Genomic DNA, 16,998 nt, shown 5'->3' on the forward strand with positions numbered 1-16,998 from the left:
TAGACCAGGCTGGCCTCAAACTCAGAAATCCGCCTGCCTCTGCCTCCCAAGTGCTGGGATTAAACGTGTGCACCACCACCGCCCGGCTACTACTACTACTACTACTACTACTACTACTACTACTACTACTTCTTCTTCTTCTTCTTCTTCTTCTTCTTCTTCTTCTTCTTCTTCTTCTTCTTCTTCTTCTTCTTCTTCTTCTTCTTTTTAATAATAAAAAGGCAGGTTTCTCTGTACAGAATATTTTGTAACTTGATTCTTTATCCTCATAAAACCTTGCTAAGACTAGAGAGATGTCACCATGGTTAAATGGCGTCACTCCTCTTGCAGAGGACCAAGGTCCAGTTCCCAGAATCCACATGGCAGTTCACTGCTATCTATAACTCTAGCTCCAGGGTGTCTGAGGCCCTTACATAGAATTTACCCACTTTACTTCCCCGTACTTTAAAGAAGGTCACCATCGTTCTTTGTTTCGGTCTGCGATTGCTTTAGAATCTGTTACTGCAAGTGTCATTTCCTGTTCCAAGTTATATGAACGACTTCTCTATTGCTGTAATAAAACACCACAAACAAAGCAACTTACTAAAAAGATAGTTTCAATTGACTTACAGTTCCAGAGGGTCAAAGTTCATGATGGTGGAACAAAGGCATGGGGGAGGGGATGAAGAGCTATGTGCTCACAGCCCACACTGGGAGATAAGCAGGAGACAGAGAGCACACTGGGAATGGCACAAGTTACAAATCCTGCCTCCTCCTCCCCCACACCCAGTGACACACCTCCTCCCACAAGGCCACACCTCCTAATCCTTCCCAAACAGTCTCACCAGCCAGGGACCAAGTATTCAAGTATGTGTGTCTATGGGGGCCATTCTCATTCAAACCACCACATAAATGATGCGCAGTTTGTAAGCATTCCAGAAGCTGGCAACCTACAAAGTAGAAAGAACTGGGTTCCTTTCTTTCCAAGCTGATATGGCCAGTGGCATAGGGGAAGTACTGCTGGTTACCTTGGATACTGTTTCCTGCTTCCCTAGAAGTAGAAGGGAAGCGCATGCTCCTTTCTTCCTTGGACCCAGAACACTCGATCCATTCATCGATCCCCCTGTGTTATACAGCCAAAGGGCTCTGAACACAGAAGTTATTTAAAAAAACTATTTGACAAAATGGAGCCTCTGGTCATATGAGGTCATCTAGAAGGTCAGAGCAAAGACAGGATCTTGGTGACCTGGGGTGCACACTCAGTCCTCCTTTCTAGGTATGTGCGGTCACCAGGGTCCTGGGAACAGGGGCAAGGGCCCAGAGGGAGTACAGGGCAGTCTGCAGAGTCCAGGTGAAAGGTGGTCTTAGAAGGCAGAGGGCAGTGAGGAGAGGGTTGGGAGAGGCTGGTCTCTCATCAACAGCAGCGGACATCGAGAACTAGGAAGTGAGTACAAGAGATATCCTCAGACTCGGCTCAAGCATCTTACAAGTTTGACGTCTTAGGCTGTGGACGCCCGACTCGCCAGCAAGGAAGACGCCACAACAGGATTCTTCTGCACACGTTTATTGGGAGAGTTTGATTGCGAAGGCGAAAGACCCCAAGCCCCGAAACTGGCGCTGGTTAAATAGGCTTAGGAGTGGCGTGGCCATACCTGATTGGTGTTGCTTTCAGTCCCTCATTTGCATGCTCCGGGATGAGCTGTGACTTGGCGTGAAAACCCTTTTGCACATGCGCACATTGGTTGTTTACCAGGACTTGCGGGTGGTGTCCAGCAGTAGCCAGCGCCATCTTGTAATGGTGTTATGTGGTTTCCCACATTAGGCAATGAAAATGCTTGACCTAGCCAAAAAGATGGAACAGATGAAGCACCCTCTCTGTGCCAGGAGCTGAACCAGGACCCGGATCACCTCTGAGCCCCTGTCTCTTAGATTAGGAGCTCTGTTCCCATCAACCCTATTTTATGGGAACAAACACTCAGGCTTAGAGCAACTGGACAGCTCCCAGAATCCTGGAGCTAGGAAATAGATCATAAAATCAGTATCTAAACCCCAGCCCTCGCCAGTTCCACATTCTATTCCCTAGATAGCTAATGGCTAGGAAAGAATTAAAGCGAGGCAACCTTAACAGGAACAAAATCATCCTTGCTGCGCGAGAGGCAGGGCAGGTGCTAAATAATTTAAAAATAAGCCTAGAAAACACAATTACCTAAAAGGAAATATTTGTCCAGATACATGCTGGAAAGAAATCCCAGAGGACTTCTGGAGGGAAGTGACAAAAGATCACCAAACTCTACAAGTTCTGAGAAGGCAAAAACAAGGTCACCGGCCCGTGCATTGAGGGCTCAGAGTCCCACAGTGACCCTCACCTTTCCTCACTTTCTTTAGGGTCTGTGATGATCTGAACAAGGAGGAAAAGCAGGAAACCAGCTTGATCCTTGAAGACTGCATCTTGGATCCCTCACTCCGAGAACGCCTCTCCATTATCTCCCGGACTTTCGCGAACCAGAGGAAGCTGGTTCAAGGAGACAGCATGCTCTTTCTGGGCCACATTTTCACGATTGAGCCCCCGGTGAGCACCTGAATAACATCCAGTTATCTAGTGAACACAAGTGAGGGCGCAGGACTGGGGGGTGCAGGGCTGGGGGCGTGCAGGGCTGAGGGGGTGCGGGGCTAGGGGATGCACAGGGCTGAGGTGGTGCAGGGCTGGGGGGTGCAGGGCTGAGGGGTGCAGGGCTAGGGGGTGTGTGGGGCTGGGGGTGTGCAGGGCTGAGGAGCAGGACTTGGGGTGCAGGGCTTAGAGTACAGGGCTGGGGACAGGGCTAGGGGTACACACTGTGGGGACAGGGCTGGGGGCAGGGCTGGGGGAGCGGTATGACTGGGCTGCAGAGCTACATCAGTTAGATTCTCCACTCTGGGACTGGTATAGCAAATCCTAAGGCCAATGATTGGTGTGAGACGCAGCATGAACAGATGGCAAGAATGCCAGTAGGTCACACTTTCTGTGCCACTGTCCCTGCTTCCTATGAGTTGCACAGGCTGTGTGGTTTGTGTATATCATCTCACAACAACCCTGAAAGATAGAGTGAAAATCCCAGTATGCAAATAAAGAAATGAGCACTTGACTCCCTTCGATTGCTTAAGGCCAAACAGCTGGTGTCCACAGTTGTAGATTTAGCCCTGATCAGTCTGACTATGGAGCAGGACTTGTCAATCTTAGCAACATTGCTCTTGCAGGTGTGTAATTCTTCATCCAGTACATTTGTTGATGATGGTTGTCCCCGTGATCACCAAGACTGTCTTCAGACGCTTCTAGATGTCCCCATGTAGTCAAAAATCACCCAGTACTTAAAATGACTTTGTCCTGGATCCAGTAAGCATAAATAGTCACCAAGTGTATGGTCTGTACCAGGTGCCATGTGCACCAGGTGCCCAGGAACAGAGCAGATACAGTCCTTGACTTTACAGCCTATTCAGTGCTGTCTACAGGGGACTGATTCTACAGACCAAACACAGTACTGCTCTGCTCTATTGCCTCAGCGTGGAAGGAGTGGACCCAGAGAGATGGCTGAGGGATTAAGAGCACATACAGGTTTCACAAAGGACTCAGTTTGTTCCCAACTACCTGTGACCATAGTCCCAGGGGATTCTGTTCTCTCATCTGGCTTCATAGGCACCTGTATGCATGTGGTATATGTTCATACATGATGGTAATACATACATACCATAGATAAAAATAATAAGTCTTTTTTGAGAAGAAAGTTTCTAGCAGCTTTGTGTGGGTGTGTGCATGCATACACACATCTGGTGCATATTTGTGTGCCTCATATATATGTCAGTGTGCACTCGATTCATAGTCACATAGATGTCAGAGGACAACATTATTAGATGTCTTCTCTATTGCTCTCCACTTTATCCCCTTAAGGCAGGATTGCTCACCATACTTGAGGCTCACCGTTCCAGCTAGAACAGCTGGTGAGGGAGCTGCGGGGGAGCCACCAGTCTCTGCTCCCTAGTGCTGGGGTTACAGGCACACACGGTCAGGCCCAGCTTTCTTATACAGGCACTAGGGATTTGAACTCAGATTCTCATGGTTGAATAGCATACACTCTTGCCAAGTGATCCATTCCCCCCAGCCCTGCTAAGAGCTTTTCTATTTGCTGTGTACTGTGTATTAAGCTACCCGCTCCCTGCTCGATACATCCCACTTAACAGGGATGGAATGGTTTCAGGACAGCAACTACAAAAGGAATAGAAACAGTCCAGAGCTCAATCTAATGGGTTCGCTGTTGCTATTTAAGCCAGGGGGAGAAAAGACTTGTAGGAAGTGTCGCCATCCGAGCAGATCATTGTCCTGCCTTCCATCTGTGCTTCCACGGCTGAATAAGTTTGAGCAACAATAGGCTCTGTATATGCTATGAATCTCTAAGGAAGTACTTTCTCCTTGGAGGCATCCTCTGGGTGGGTGTTTTGTGTGACCACTGTGGGAGTCACGGGGGACCACAGGAATGGTACCCTGCGTGAGAGGGAAGGCAGCGCCACAGTCCACAAGTCAAAGAGACCTTCTTGGCAGGACTCTTGAGCGAGTCTTGGGCTCTGAGAAGAAAATGGTGAGTGTACATGGAATGTTTTATTCAGGATGCCTAGAGACAGCCACTTTGCTGGCGGTAAAAAGCCAGGAGAGAAATAGAGCTGGAGATACAGGTCGAGGCTGACCCTTCTGTCACGTCAGAAACTTCTCCAAGGCACAGAACAACAAAGTGCTCTCCGGACATTTTGAGGGTGAGGCCAGCAAGAGGTTATGTCAGGGTGAGAAACAAAACTAAAAGCAAGTAAAGTTTGGAGACATGGAAAGGGCCAGAGATGGATGACTAGGGCAGGCAAGTGAGTGGCTGTGCTGAGTGAGGAGAGCCAGCAGCCTGTGGTGGCAATTTCAGGCTTACCAAGGTCCTCGGGGTCCAGTGTTCTTCCCAACCAGCAGTAGAGAGTCAGCATGGTGGCTGCTCGGCTCGACTCTTGCAAGTATATGAGAGGGGATGACAGCAGGATTGGGAATGGGTGGTTGACAGGAGATGGGTGCCACCCACAGAAAAGTCCTGTCCGTGCCCAAGTCAGAAGTAGGAGTGCCAGAATGACCTCTGACTTCCTCCTGGGCTTCCTTGCCTAAGCCAGAGCTGGGGGTGTGTTAAGGTGTGGTCTTTGATGTGCTTTCGAATCACGGCGAGGTGCTGAGTTGGCATTCCCACCCCAGGGCATCTTCTTGCCATTGGGAAGAAACTCTTTTTTTTTTTTTTTAAACACACGGAAGTGGTACTCTACAAGTAAATAAGCCAATTTGTTTATATTATGTAGAAAATAATACCATAATGAAACTCTGGAAAAAAGCCATGTACCACGTAAGTGAACTTTGTGGAATCCATGATGCTGCTTGTCCTTGCATACAGTGTTTGGGTTTTCTTCTCTTTACAGTTTCCATTGGTAAACTCTTGACAGTTTCTTTAATGACCACAAAGGCATGGAGCCCTGCCAGTGTCTTCCTGCAGTAACTCTGACCAGTCGGCAGCTCTCGGGGTCAGACGGGGTAGATTGTTTTAACGTACAGCTACTAACACATATTAGTTGTGGGTATTAATGGATTTTACTATGGTGTGACATCACACCCATCATGCTTCAGTCACATCTGCTCCCCTAAGTCCTCTCTCACCTTCACTAATAGTCGTTCCTACCCATGTCCATGGTGCCTTTTGGGTTGCCCTGCCTTGCACATGTGAGAGAACACACATGGTTACTTGTCTTTCTCTCTTACGTCACTTAACAAGGTGACCACTAGTCCTATCCATTTTCATGTAAAGGATATGATTTATGGATGAATAATACTCCACTGTGTGTATGCCATATTTTCTCTGTGTTCACCTGCAGATGAGAACCTAGGCTGATTCCATACCTTGGGCATTATGACTAGCATTTGATAGACATGGGTATGCAAGTGTCTTTTGTATGTGCTGACTTCATTCCCTTTGGGTAATGGCACACGCAGATGTATGGTAATTCTCTTCTCTTTATATTTTTAAGTATGTCCCATATCCTTGTCTGTCTATAGTGGTTATATTAAGATACAAACGTTCTTGAGGAAGGTTATTTATTCATCTTAAATCTCCTGCTTGGCGATCTAATCATTCTGTATGTCACATATGTTGTATGTAGTGCTTATAATGTACATAATCTTTAAATTACTTTTGAAGCGATTTTTTGAGAAAATCCTGCCAGTTCTCCAGTTTCATGGCATGTGGGCCTCTTCCCGTAGGGATCCTGGCTTTCCGAGGCTGGTAAATGAGCTACAATAATCTCAGCTGAGAGCTCTGGACAAGATTCACAGGAGACGGGACTGGAACTGGACATTGGAGAAAGCCTAAGGTTTAATTAAGTGGAAAGGGAGGAGAGTGTTCCCAGCTAGAGAAATCATGGAAGCCCGGGGTAGAGGGAGTATTCTGTTCACAGTGGACTGAATAATGAACGGTGATCTGAACAGGGTTTCTGCCTGGGGAGGTAAATAGAGGTAAGGTGGCCTATCCTGTGCAGCCTACAGCTCCTTGTCACTCACTGTGATTTTCTGGAGACACTGGATCTGAGAGATGGCAATGTGCATTCTTTGCAAAAGCAGTTTTGGCATCAAACAAATTTGGGGGAAACTATGTAGAAAGAGTAGGTGCTCATCCAAATGGCAGAGTTCAAACAGCTCATGCCCATGACCGTCTCCCTCCCACCAAACACCCGCTGGGGCTGACATTCTGAAGGTCCCAGCTTAGCCCGTGCTGATGAGGATCTGAGACACACTGCAGGAGAGCAGTGTGCTCAAAGGGAGTTGGAAAGTGTACCCTGATAACCACGTGTGGCTTGAGTTGGAGGAGGGTGGATAGCGGGAAAGGTGGGTGGTCCAGGTCAGTGGATGAAAGGTGATGGAAGACCAGGGGCAGAGTAAACAGGTCGGCAACGAAGATCAGTTTGATTTCGTGAGTGCAATAGTGACCCGGAACAGTCCAATGGCAGATACCAGGCATGGTCAAAAGGAAGGTACAACCTGCTTTTTGATTGGTCATTGAGATTGAGATACCTCCAGGGTACTCACTGAAGTACCTGGCCCAATGCTAATAGATGGATGGATGGGTGGATGGACGGATGGACGGATGGACAGATGGATGGCATTCAGAAAATACCAATGAGTTTGGCTCTGAGCATGTCAAATTAGAGATTACTACAGATGTCTAGGGAGCTTCAGAAATGTAGAACTAAAATTGGTGCTGGAATGGATTCAAAGAATTCAGGATGAGACAAAAGATTTGTGAGGCTGCTGTAGAGGTCTTGATCAAAGATGCTGGGACCTCAGAGAAGGAGAAAGGAGAGAAGACCCACTGAGAGCTTTCTCTATACCCAGGGCACCTGCACTGCTGTCTACTGAACATCTCTTCTGAATACCGCTCACCTTTTGGGTCTCCTAGATCAAACGGCTGCTACTTGCTCTCCGAAGGCTTAGCTACACGTTGACGGCTAGCTTTTTCCTATGATTTGATCCCAGTGAAACAGCTTCCTGCTCAGAGCTGATGCTGCAGCAGAAGCAGAAAAGATTAAGAGCAAGCAGTGTTACCGGCTGAACTAGTAACCAATCTCAGCTACATTCTACCCAAATAACCAAAATAAATGGTCATCCTCAGAGATCTAGGCACCACCTTCCCTTCCGATGGGCTGACTGCTCCACCTCTAGCCATGGAGGAAGGAGAGCAGGTTCAAGTAAGGTAAACATAAAGGAAAGACACACACACACACACACACACACACACACACACACACAAAACCAACAAACAAGCTACAAAATTAAAAAAAAAAAACTCTAATGGTAATAGGGTCTGAATAGAAGTAAGAAACATAACTTTATTTTATCACGTCTACATCTATATAGCTTCATTCTTCAAGCAAATCAGCTAATACTGAAGTTTTGCTTAGTCCTGCATGAGGGCTGTATGCCCTGCATACTGAGTATTTTATGAGAACATTGTTCCAGTTTCAGAGGCTCTCCCCATTTAAAGCAAGGAGATTCAAGATCAGAAAATCAATCCTGTCCCTAAATTGCCCAAAGGTGGTGATGGGTTTGAATTTAAATCTCATTTTATTGATATTATCCTATGAGGAGCTGTTTGACTCAATCCTGAAGAATTGAGGAATGAAAGGCCCCAAACTCTACAGTAGCAGGTTCTTACCGTTCCAACACCCCCCTCTCCATTTGGCCCTTTGATGGTTTTATGAGAAAGCCCCCAGAGGCTCATGTTCGGATACTTGGTCGATGGTTGGCGAAACTATTTTGGAAGAATCAGGAAGTGTGATCTTATTGGAGGAGGTGTGCGATTGTAGGTTGGCTTTGAGGTTTCCAAAGACTCTTGTCATTCCCAGTTAGCTGTCTGCCTCCTGCCGATGGTTCAAAATGTGAGCTTTCGGCTATCCCATCTACCATAGCTTTGCTGGGCCATCATGGACACTAGTCCTCTGTCACTAGCCCAATCATACGCTTTCTTTCATAAGTTGCTTTGGTCATGGTGCTCTGTCATAGCAATAGAAAAGCAACTAAGACAGACCGCGTGTCTTAGCAAACATCCTTCTTTAGGAAATGTGGCCATAACCGTGGCCATCGGGTCTGCAGCTTGTGAGCTTTTGGGAGATAGATTCAAGTATCTTGAGTCCAAAGGGGGGTGTATTGAGGACCCAGAATGACCAGGAGACAGAAGACCAAAAGGAACTTTGTAAAAATGGTAGTTAATTATCTATCGATATTTCCAAGGCAATTAGGATTACTGTGGACTCATTAGAGTATATGAGACATAACTATTGACTTCAAGTTTCCCATATACCAATTATTTTGATAATATCTTGGCATAAGATAGCTTGATAATATCTTAATGTCATTAGCTTGGCTTTCTCCATTTATTGCTTACCAGGGAATCCATGGAGACAAGTAGACTACAGATAATGTGTCAAGCTGCCTGCTTCCATTTGAGATCTTTCCCCATCTCCAGAAGGAACCTGTCAAACTGAGTCTATTATGCATGGTTTTTTGGTTTTTTGTTTTGTTTGTTTTTTTTTTTTTTTGCCTTCCAGAAAGCAAATGGAACTCTTTCATAAACACAATATTCACTTGTGCCAGGTGGACCATGTCTGGGCTGAACTTGGATGGTCTCATTCTGTTGTTCCTTCTGCTTGAGTCTCCTGGGTCCCCCTGCAAGAGAGAAATACAAGAAGACAAAAAAACAAAAAACAAAACAAAACAAACAAACAAACAAAAAAACCCTCAGCTCTGAAAATTGCAAGGTGAGAGACTATCACAAGGCAAGAAGAGGGAATTAGGGTCATGCTTCCATGGGCATCTAGTGACCCTCCAAGATCTCAGCACAGATGCAATCATCCCGTCTCGGAACTGTAGTGCGGCTGGCTCGGGTCATGCTTTGAAGACAAAACAAATTTCTGAACATGGAAGGAATACTTGGAATTCTCTCCAAAAGAAAGGTCTGAATATTGAAAGATATTTTTCCAGCTAGCTGGCTAAAGTATTTGAGCCGACCCAGTGTTTCTGCTCCTCCTACCCCACCCACATCTCCCTCAGAGTAGACCTAACCCAGCAGCCCTAGGGAAGCCGAGGTTTCATCTAACTGAGCGATCAAAAGGAAGAAAGACTTAGTCATTTCTTCATTACCACTCGAGTAATAGTAACCCTCGCTCCGATGTCACTTAAGCCTCTGGGAAACATGCTGCCCTAGCAATTCAGACATGGAAAACACAGCTCAAATTCAGTTTACTGGATCCTTTTCCTCATTTGGTGTAGAGGGTGAGCTCAGCAGAACCAGGTTGGGTGCGAGTCCAGATGGCTAACAAGAAGATGCAGTGCTTTTTGTCCTGTGCAGCCCTTCCCCTGCTCCAGTCATTAGCTGTGACTCACAAGGCGAACACGTGGGTGCTGACTCCTTGGAAATGGACACCAGGAAGGAGCCCAAGGACGTGGATCTGCTGAGATGGGAGCTGCCCTTGACTAGCTCTGCCCGATCGGTCGGCCGTCCTTTAGCCTTACTCATTAGGATTCTCCTTTCCGGTCTTTGTGCTAAGGCCCACTTTTTGGCTATTGCACCTGAACATTCACTATTGTGTTGAAGAACCAGTGTGGGTGGAAAGAAGCCCAGAAAAGCCTTAGAAGCAGCAAGGCTGCCCATTAAATTGGTCAACACCTTTCCTTCCTGGGAAAAAGAGAGAGACATCACACATGGCCACCTCCACTAGCCAAGAACCCCATGGAGTTCTGTATATTTGGGTTGAAGATAAAATCAAGATAGAAAGTGCCTATTGTGAAGCTTCCAAAGGAACAGATCATAGGTCTCCCTCTTAGCAGCTTTAGGGACATTATTTTGAGCATCACAACTTTCCTGGACTATCAGTGTCCCAGCTGATGGAACTGAGCAATTTTTGCCAGCTCTGTATCAATTTGGACTTTTCTCTCAACAGTGATGAGGATAGTTTACTTGTCAGTGTTTTTAGAGTTCCTTTTTTTTTTTTAAATAGTTGTTGTTTGAGACCATTGTTATGTGTACCAAGCGTCATAGCTTTTGCTATTGGTTGGCTCTGTTGTAAGTAAAGGAAAAGGTGACAGCGTTTCATTAGTAGATCCGTCAGTGATGGGGATTTGGCATTGAGGGTGGGAGAGATGGCCCAGTGCTTAGGTGAGCTTGTTTCTCTTACAGAGGACAGAAGAGTTCAGTTCCCAGCCCCATATCCAGAGGCTTACAAAGTGCTGCAACTCTGGCCTCCGTAGGAATATGATGCCCTCTTGTGGCCTGTGTGGACATCTGCATGCATGTGTGCATACATACATACATGCATACATACAGGCATGCACACACACCAATAAAATTTTAAATGAATCTTTTTAAAAAAACATTTAAAACAGACATTTGATTTTGAAAGAATGCTTTCTTTCTGAGAATTTCCTTCTGCTTCCTTATTTTGGGAAATGGAATCTTCAGAGCTTTTCCTAAGCTCACGGGTTCAGGTGATCTTTCTCCCTCAGCTTCTCAAGTTGCCAGGGCTGGAGCAACCCTTCCTGTTGCATAAAGTAAATGGTGGAATGGTTGAAGGTGTTTATGCCGCCAAGCATGAAGGAAGTCACTTCGTGTTAGAGCGCCACATCAGGTCACTGTTCCCATATCTTATCTGAAGGGACTGGGCCTTAACCCTCTCTCAACATGGGGGAGCTTGATAAGGACCCACCAAGGACATCTCTCAGGAGCGTTCACACACTCGTGTGGGCTTTGGTCTCTAAAGGGACCTGCTTTGAGTCACCTTCCAGAAGAACCCAAGCGTATGTGGAGCGTGACACACTGTTCACAGCGGGGGATTGCCAGGGCAGACTGTGTCAGATAAGTCTGAGTGGCTGTCACTGGTAGTGTCACTGTCTCGATGGCAGAGTGAGAGAGGTGAGCCCCAAGCTACTTTTAGAATTTCACAGGGCTTAAGGAAGTTAGGGGAAATACTATATACTCCTAGCCTTGGTGTCCCCACCCAGCACCTCCCACCCTCCTTTTTTCCTTCTCTCTCTCTCTCTCTCTCTCTCTCTCTCTCTCTCTCTCTCTTTCCCTCCCTCCTCTCTCCCCCTGCCCCCTCTCTCTCCCTCTCCCCCTCTCAGAGACCAGGTTTCTCTGTAAACTCCTGGCTGTCCTGGAACTTTCTATGTAGACCAGGTTGGCCTCAAACTCAGAGATCCGCCTGCCTCTGTCTCCTGAGTGCTGGGATTAAAGGCGTGCGCCGCCACCACCACTTGGCTCAGTTTTCCGTTTTTAAACTGGCAACGAAAGGGTCTCACAAAGGTGAAGACCGAGCGTGGTGAGGGGCAGGAACTGTGAAGACAGGTGGTGAGAACTTGAGCGCTCAGGAAACACTTGCAAACTTGTGATTCTGGGGTAGACACCCTTGCCTTTTTGCAAGTTAGAGATTGAGTGGGAAGCTGAGTGCGTGAGTCACCCTTATACATGCAACCAGAGAATAAAAATGCAATACTCTTATTTAACACACGTAGGAATTCACATTGTAAACATGGAGTCCTCCGGCCTTCTAGATCAGTCAAGAATGTTAAATACACATGTAACTCTGCTCTTGCGCTTTAAAGGCCCACTTAGCAAGGTTTCTGAGAATGATCTTATTGGCACTAATTATTTCTATGTGCGTGCCGGACATTGAGCATAAAAGAACTGTAGCAGCTTCAGATGACATCTGTCCGTTAATTGAGGCTGGAAGATGCATCCTAACTGTGGGCCGTACCTCTCCACAAACCAGACTGAATAAAAGGGAGAAAACAAACTAGGCAGCTAGACAGCAGCCATCTTTCTCTGCTCCCTGACCATGGACACCATGCGACCAGCCGCCTCAAGCCCCTGATGTCCCTGCCGTGATACCCTCAAACTGTGAGCCCAAAGAAACCTTTCCTTTAAAAAGCCAGTCACCTTTAAGGACACCCCTCTCCCTGTGTTTATCACCTGTCACAGACCAGCAGCTGCATGCTCAAAGTATCCAGAGATGCTCAACACCAGCCATGGGGTTGCTTGGTTCACTGTTCTTATACAGAAGGAACTAGAAAGCTCCAAGAAGAGTAATATAACATTGGGACAATTAGCATATAGCAATAGACTTAAAGATTCAAACTAGTAGGTCCCTTGACTGGTAAGTGAAATAGGGTTGTTCTGCTCACCCTAGAGCTGGGAAAGACAGAGCATCAGAGAAAAGGGGGATGGTCGTAGTAGAACCGAGGGTAGCTGTATTTATTATTATTATTATTATTATTATTAATTACATCAGAGTAATCATACTCTAATAGGACTAGAACTGGAGTGAAAAGTGGGGAGAATGGTCAGAAAAGGGAGAGAGAGAGAGAGAGAGAATCTTTGAGATAGAGGGAAAACGGAGCAGCAGAGATCCGAGTAAGAACGCCAATCCAGGAGTTCATAAAGACAGGATATAGAGACAGGATATTGACGCTGGAGCCAGTGGGGACATTCCTGAATATTTTGATTTTTCTGAAATGTCAGAACTGAGCAATAAAAAGAGGAAAGGTATTTCCAGGAGCACAAGCAAGCCGGGAGTTAATTTCATCCGGGTTGGTAAGATGTAAGGTGGGAAGACTGGAAGGCAGAGAGTACCGTGCATCTTAGACATATTGCCTGTTTATAAGGTTTGTTCTTTGGTCTGCTAGGAAATGGCACTGCTTTGGTTTTTTTTTTTTTTTTCGTTTGGTTGGTCTTTTTCTTTTTTTTTTTCTTTTTCTTTTCTTTTCTTTCTTCTTCTTCTTTTTTTTTTTTAACCAACATTTTGCTAGAAAGAAATAGAAGTTTACTTTTCGGTAATACCCAGCCGAAAGGAAATAATGACAGCACACCACCGCATCCCTCCGAGAGAGGAAACAGAATGACCATCGGCACAGCCCTGTTAGTTCACCAACACACACCCCGACCCAGGAGAGGACTTTGGGGTAGCATTTGTCCTTGGATCATCTCCCGTGTTCCCCAAAAGATTCAAGTTACCAGTAGATGCTGTAGGCTCAGCAGAACAGCGGCTGTTCTGCTCGAGAGAGAGCACCCCAGCGCTGGTCCCCATTCAGTCTGAGCCCTGTAGGTTGTCTCCTTCCATTGTCCTCCTGTCCCCAGAGAAGCCTCTCTCCATCTTACCTGGGTGCCGGTACCCCTTTGTTGGTTAGGGCCCGACTACCCCCTCTCAACTGTGCCTCTGTTCCCAACCCTCATTTCCACATAGCAGACCTGTTTACCCATGACAAGTTCACCAGGAGTGCTTAGAGGCTTAAGGCGTGCTGTCCCTTTGTCTGCGCATACACCCTGGACCCTGGGGCATAGGGGCCATGAAAATGGTCTTGCTTACCCCAAACAATAAGACCTCTTTGTCACGTGTTCCGAGATCATCTGATTTGCAGGTCATCCTTTGAAGACCACTTCTCACAACTCACTGACATTTTTCTAGCATGAATTCTCTCAGGATCCAGACTGTCCCTTGGTGCTTTGGCCAGTCTGTGTTGGAACAAGTTAGCTGCATCTGCTCAGGGTCTGGTCAGAGCAGGGTCTAAACCCTCCAGCAGATTCACGCTCATCACATGGATTAAGATGAAGCCCAAATCCTCAGTCATTCTTAGGAAGGATGCCCATTGGCATGTCTGCCGTTAGCTGAAGACTCAGCTGAACGGCTGAGCCCTATCTGCTTGGCCTGTCTCCTTTTCTAGGTCCGAGCACTCCATTGTTGGTTGCCCTTAAACTCTACCCAAGGGCCAGGTATTTGCCATTTATCAGAAGGGAGCAAATATTTGTTTCAAGCTCTTGCAAAGAAAACCCTGCAGGGAAATGACCAAGCCCGTCAGGGTGCTTTGAATTCCTCTGTCCCCTCTGGGATCTCAGGGGCCTCTCTGGGCACTACGGTTGTATGGTTTTGAGGGCTGTCCCTGATGCGATAAAAAGGGCAGAAAGCAGCTTCGGACGTGAATCCATGTCTGATAATAACTACCTGAGGTGCAAGCAGCCAGCTGACCCCGTGATCAGCAAGCACCTCCCAAGAGCCACCTCTGCTTGGGTGCTGGGGACGGAGGGGAGGGGTGAGTGCCTGCCTGCCACTTCACGACCTTGGCAGCCTTGCAGTTGCTTCTTAGAGCCTCGGTGTCCTCCCCTCACTCCGAAGTCAGGAGGGACACTGCCTGAGAAGGTCACAGATCAGGGCGATTGCTCTCGTGAGTAAGTCCAGTTTCTTGTCTGTGTCTAGTTTCCTGTTCTCTGCTCTTTGCCTGATGTTGCCTTTTCTCCCAGTGGTGGGGTTGAATGGAGGCCCTTACCTCTGTGACGCAATGATGTCAGCCATTTGTTCTCTTCTCCATCCTTCGTTCCAGGAGCATGTTTCCTTCCAGCCAGACTGGATCTGCTATGCTTTGGGGACTGTCTGAAACCAGAGCCTGATTATTTATTAAGTTGTCTTGCCTCGGTTTTCTATTGAGCTGTGTATAGATTTCTAAATGTGTTTAGTATTTCTGCACGTTTGGCCCTATTTACAAAAACCTCAGGAATAGGCACATACTCCCCCCCCCCCCGCCACTGCCTCTTCAAGCTTTTAGCTTATCCTTCTAAGGAGTAACATGGCTGGTGGTCAACCAACATCTAGGGAACTCTTACTGAATACATATTGTTTCCAGACCTGGCGGGGGGGGGGTGGGTTCTTGAAATCCGGTGCAATTAACACTTCTAGCAGCCCAAGAAGTTAGTGAAGAAATACCAGATTGATATGGTCAATACAATATTTTAAATCAATTTTCCCTAGTAAGTAAATTCTGGTAGATGGCTTATTCCAACATAGTAGCAAAACTTGGGTTTCTTACTATGGTTTTCGGGGGGGAGGGGGCTGTGAGTTAAGATGACAGAAACACTCTGAGCTGGGCACTACCCTCTCCTGGGCCATTGCTATGGCTTCATAGAACAGAAGCATTTCTAGTTGCTGTCACTCAACAGTTAGGAAGGCAGTACCTCTGCATAGGGAGCTGGGCACTCCTCTCTCCGAGGTCTCTGTGAACCACATATACCCTGCTAATGGCTAAGCTCCCTGCCATCTTGGCCCACCCTGTTTCCTCTGACGTCCCAGGGCTGGGTATGCATGGGGCAGACAGCAGATGCTCACTGAATACATATATCTTAAAGATGCTTGGTTTCACAAAGCGTGGAAACACACTCCTGCAATCTCTGAGAAAGAGATGGAGGATTGTGAATTTGAGGCCAGACTTGGCTACATAGTAAAACTCCTTATCTCCCCTATTTTCTTCTTTAATGCATTTCATAGTCATAAACTCAATGACGTTATCTTTTAAACTTGTTCAAACTTTGTGCCACTTCATAAGTTACCAAGCCGTGTAAGTCACATCTGCTAGGTAAGACAGTGTTTTCTCATGGGCTGTAAGAGAGTTTCCTGCAGGTTCCCAGGATTTCAGCCTTTATGTGTGGTTTAGTGAGAATGTGAATTGGTTCAGCCACCACAGAATACAGTATAAGGTTCCCAAAGAAATTAAAATAGAGCTACCACGTCACCCAGAGTCTCTTCTTGCTGCATACCCCAAGAAATGGAACTTCATATGGCACAGGCTCAGTCCTGTGTTCTCTGCGGCACGATAGCCAACCCTTGGGACGACTTAAATATCCATTGACAGGTTGTGTAGGACCTGTGTCGTTGCTGGCACAGGACCCCCAAGACCAAGTTCTCAGCACAAAGGAGATTTATTTTTCCCAGAGGAACAAAAGGCAGGGAATTAGAGACAATAACAGGAGGCAGAGGACAAGGGAGAAGGGGAGGGGAACAAAGAAGAGAAGGGGAAGAAGGAAGGAGGGAGGAGAGAGGGGAAGGATGGAGGAGGGATATTTGCCCTGGAGGGACAAAGGACCACCTCTGGATAGAAGAAACAGATGTGGTCCAGAGGCAAATGATCGTTTATAAAGGGAGAAGAGGAAACCTGGGGTAAGATGACTTGGTTTGTTTTGGTTGGGCATGTTAATTAAGGTTACCAAAAAGGGGACTTTTGACTGCCGGACTTCAGAACTTTGATAACTGGACCTTGGTGATCAGCCTCAGGAGGAAAAAGTGGCCAAATAAAGGAACAGACCTTAGTGACTAGCTTTAGGAATATAACCTATGGTTTACAAGGGAGAGAGGTAAGTGTGGAAGGGACAAGCCTGCCACCATGTGCTCCTATGCTCAGGTCTGCTAGAGACCATCACAGGCAAATCAGGAAAGAAATGTGATATATATATATATATATATATATATATATATATATATATATAAAGGAATATTGTTAAGCATTAAAATGGAGACATTAAAAGATGCTCAGTGGGTAAAGGCTGCCAAGCCCGGCATCCAGAGTCTAATTCTTGGAACCCGCATGGTGGAAGGAGAGAACTGACCCCAGGC

At 46.6% G+C, this 16,998-nt stretch overlaps 1 protein-coding gene across 1 annotated transcript in view; it reads left to right on the forward strand.

Moving 5' to 3' along the window:
• The window catches only part of Hydin (HYDIN axonemal central pair apparatus protein), a 347,979-nt gene that overhangs the window by 96,323 nt on the left and 234,658 nt on the right, over window positions 1–16,998 (forward strand). Inside the window, 3 exon segments of the mRNA XM_021220225.1 lie at window positions 2,365–2,548; window positions 11,075–11,196; window positions 13,567–13,664. Coding sequence (XP_021075884.1) covers window positions 2,365–2,548; window positions 11,075–11,196; window positions 13,567–13,664 — 404 coding nt within the window.

Source organism: Mus pahari, chromosome 20, assembly GCF_900095145.1.
Source record: "Mus pahari chromosome 20, PAHARI_EIJ_v1.1, whole genome shotgun sequence".
NCBI classification, from domain to species: domain Eukaryota; kingdom Metazoa; phylum Chordata; class Mammalia; order Rodentia; family Muridae; genus Mus; species Mus pahari.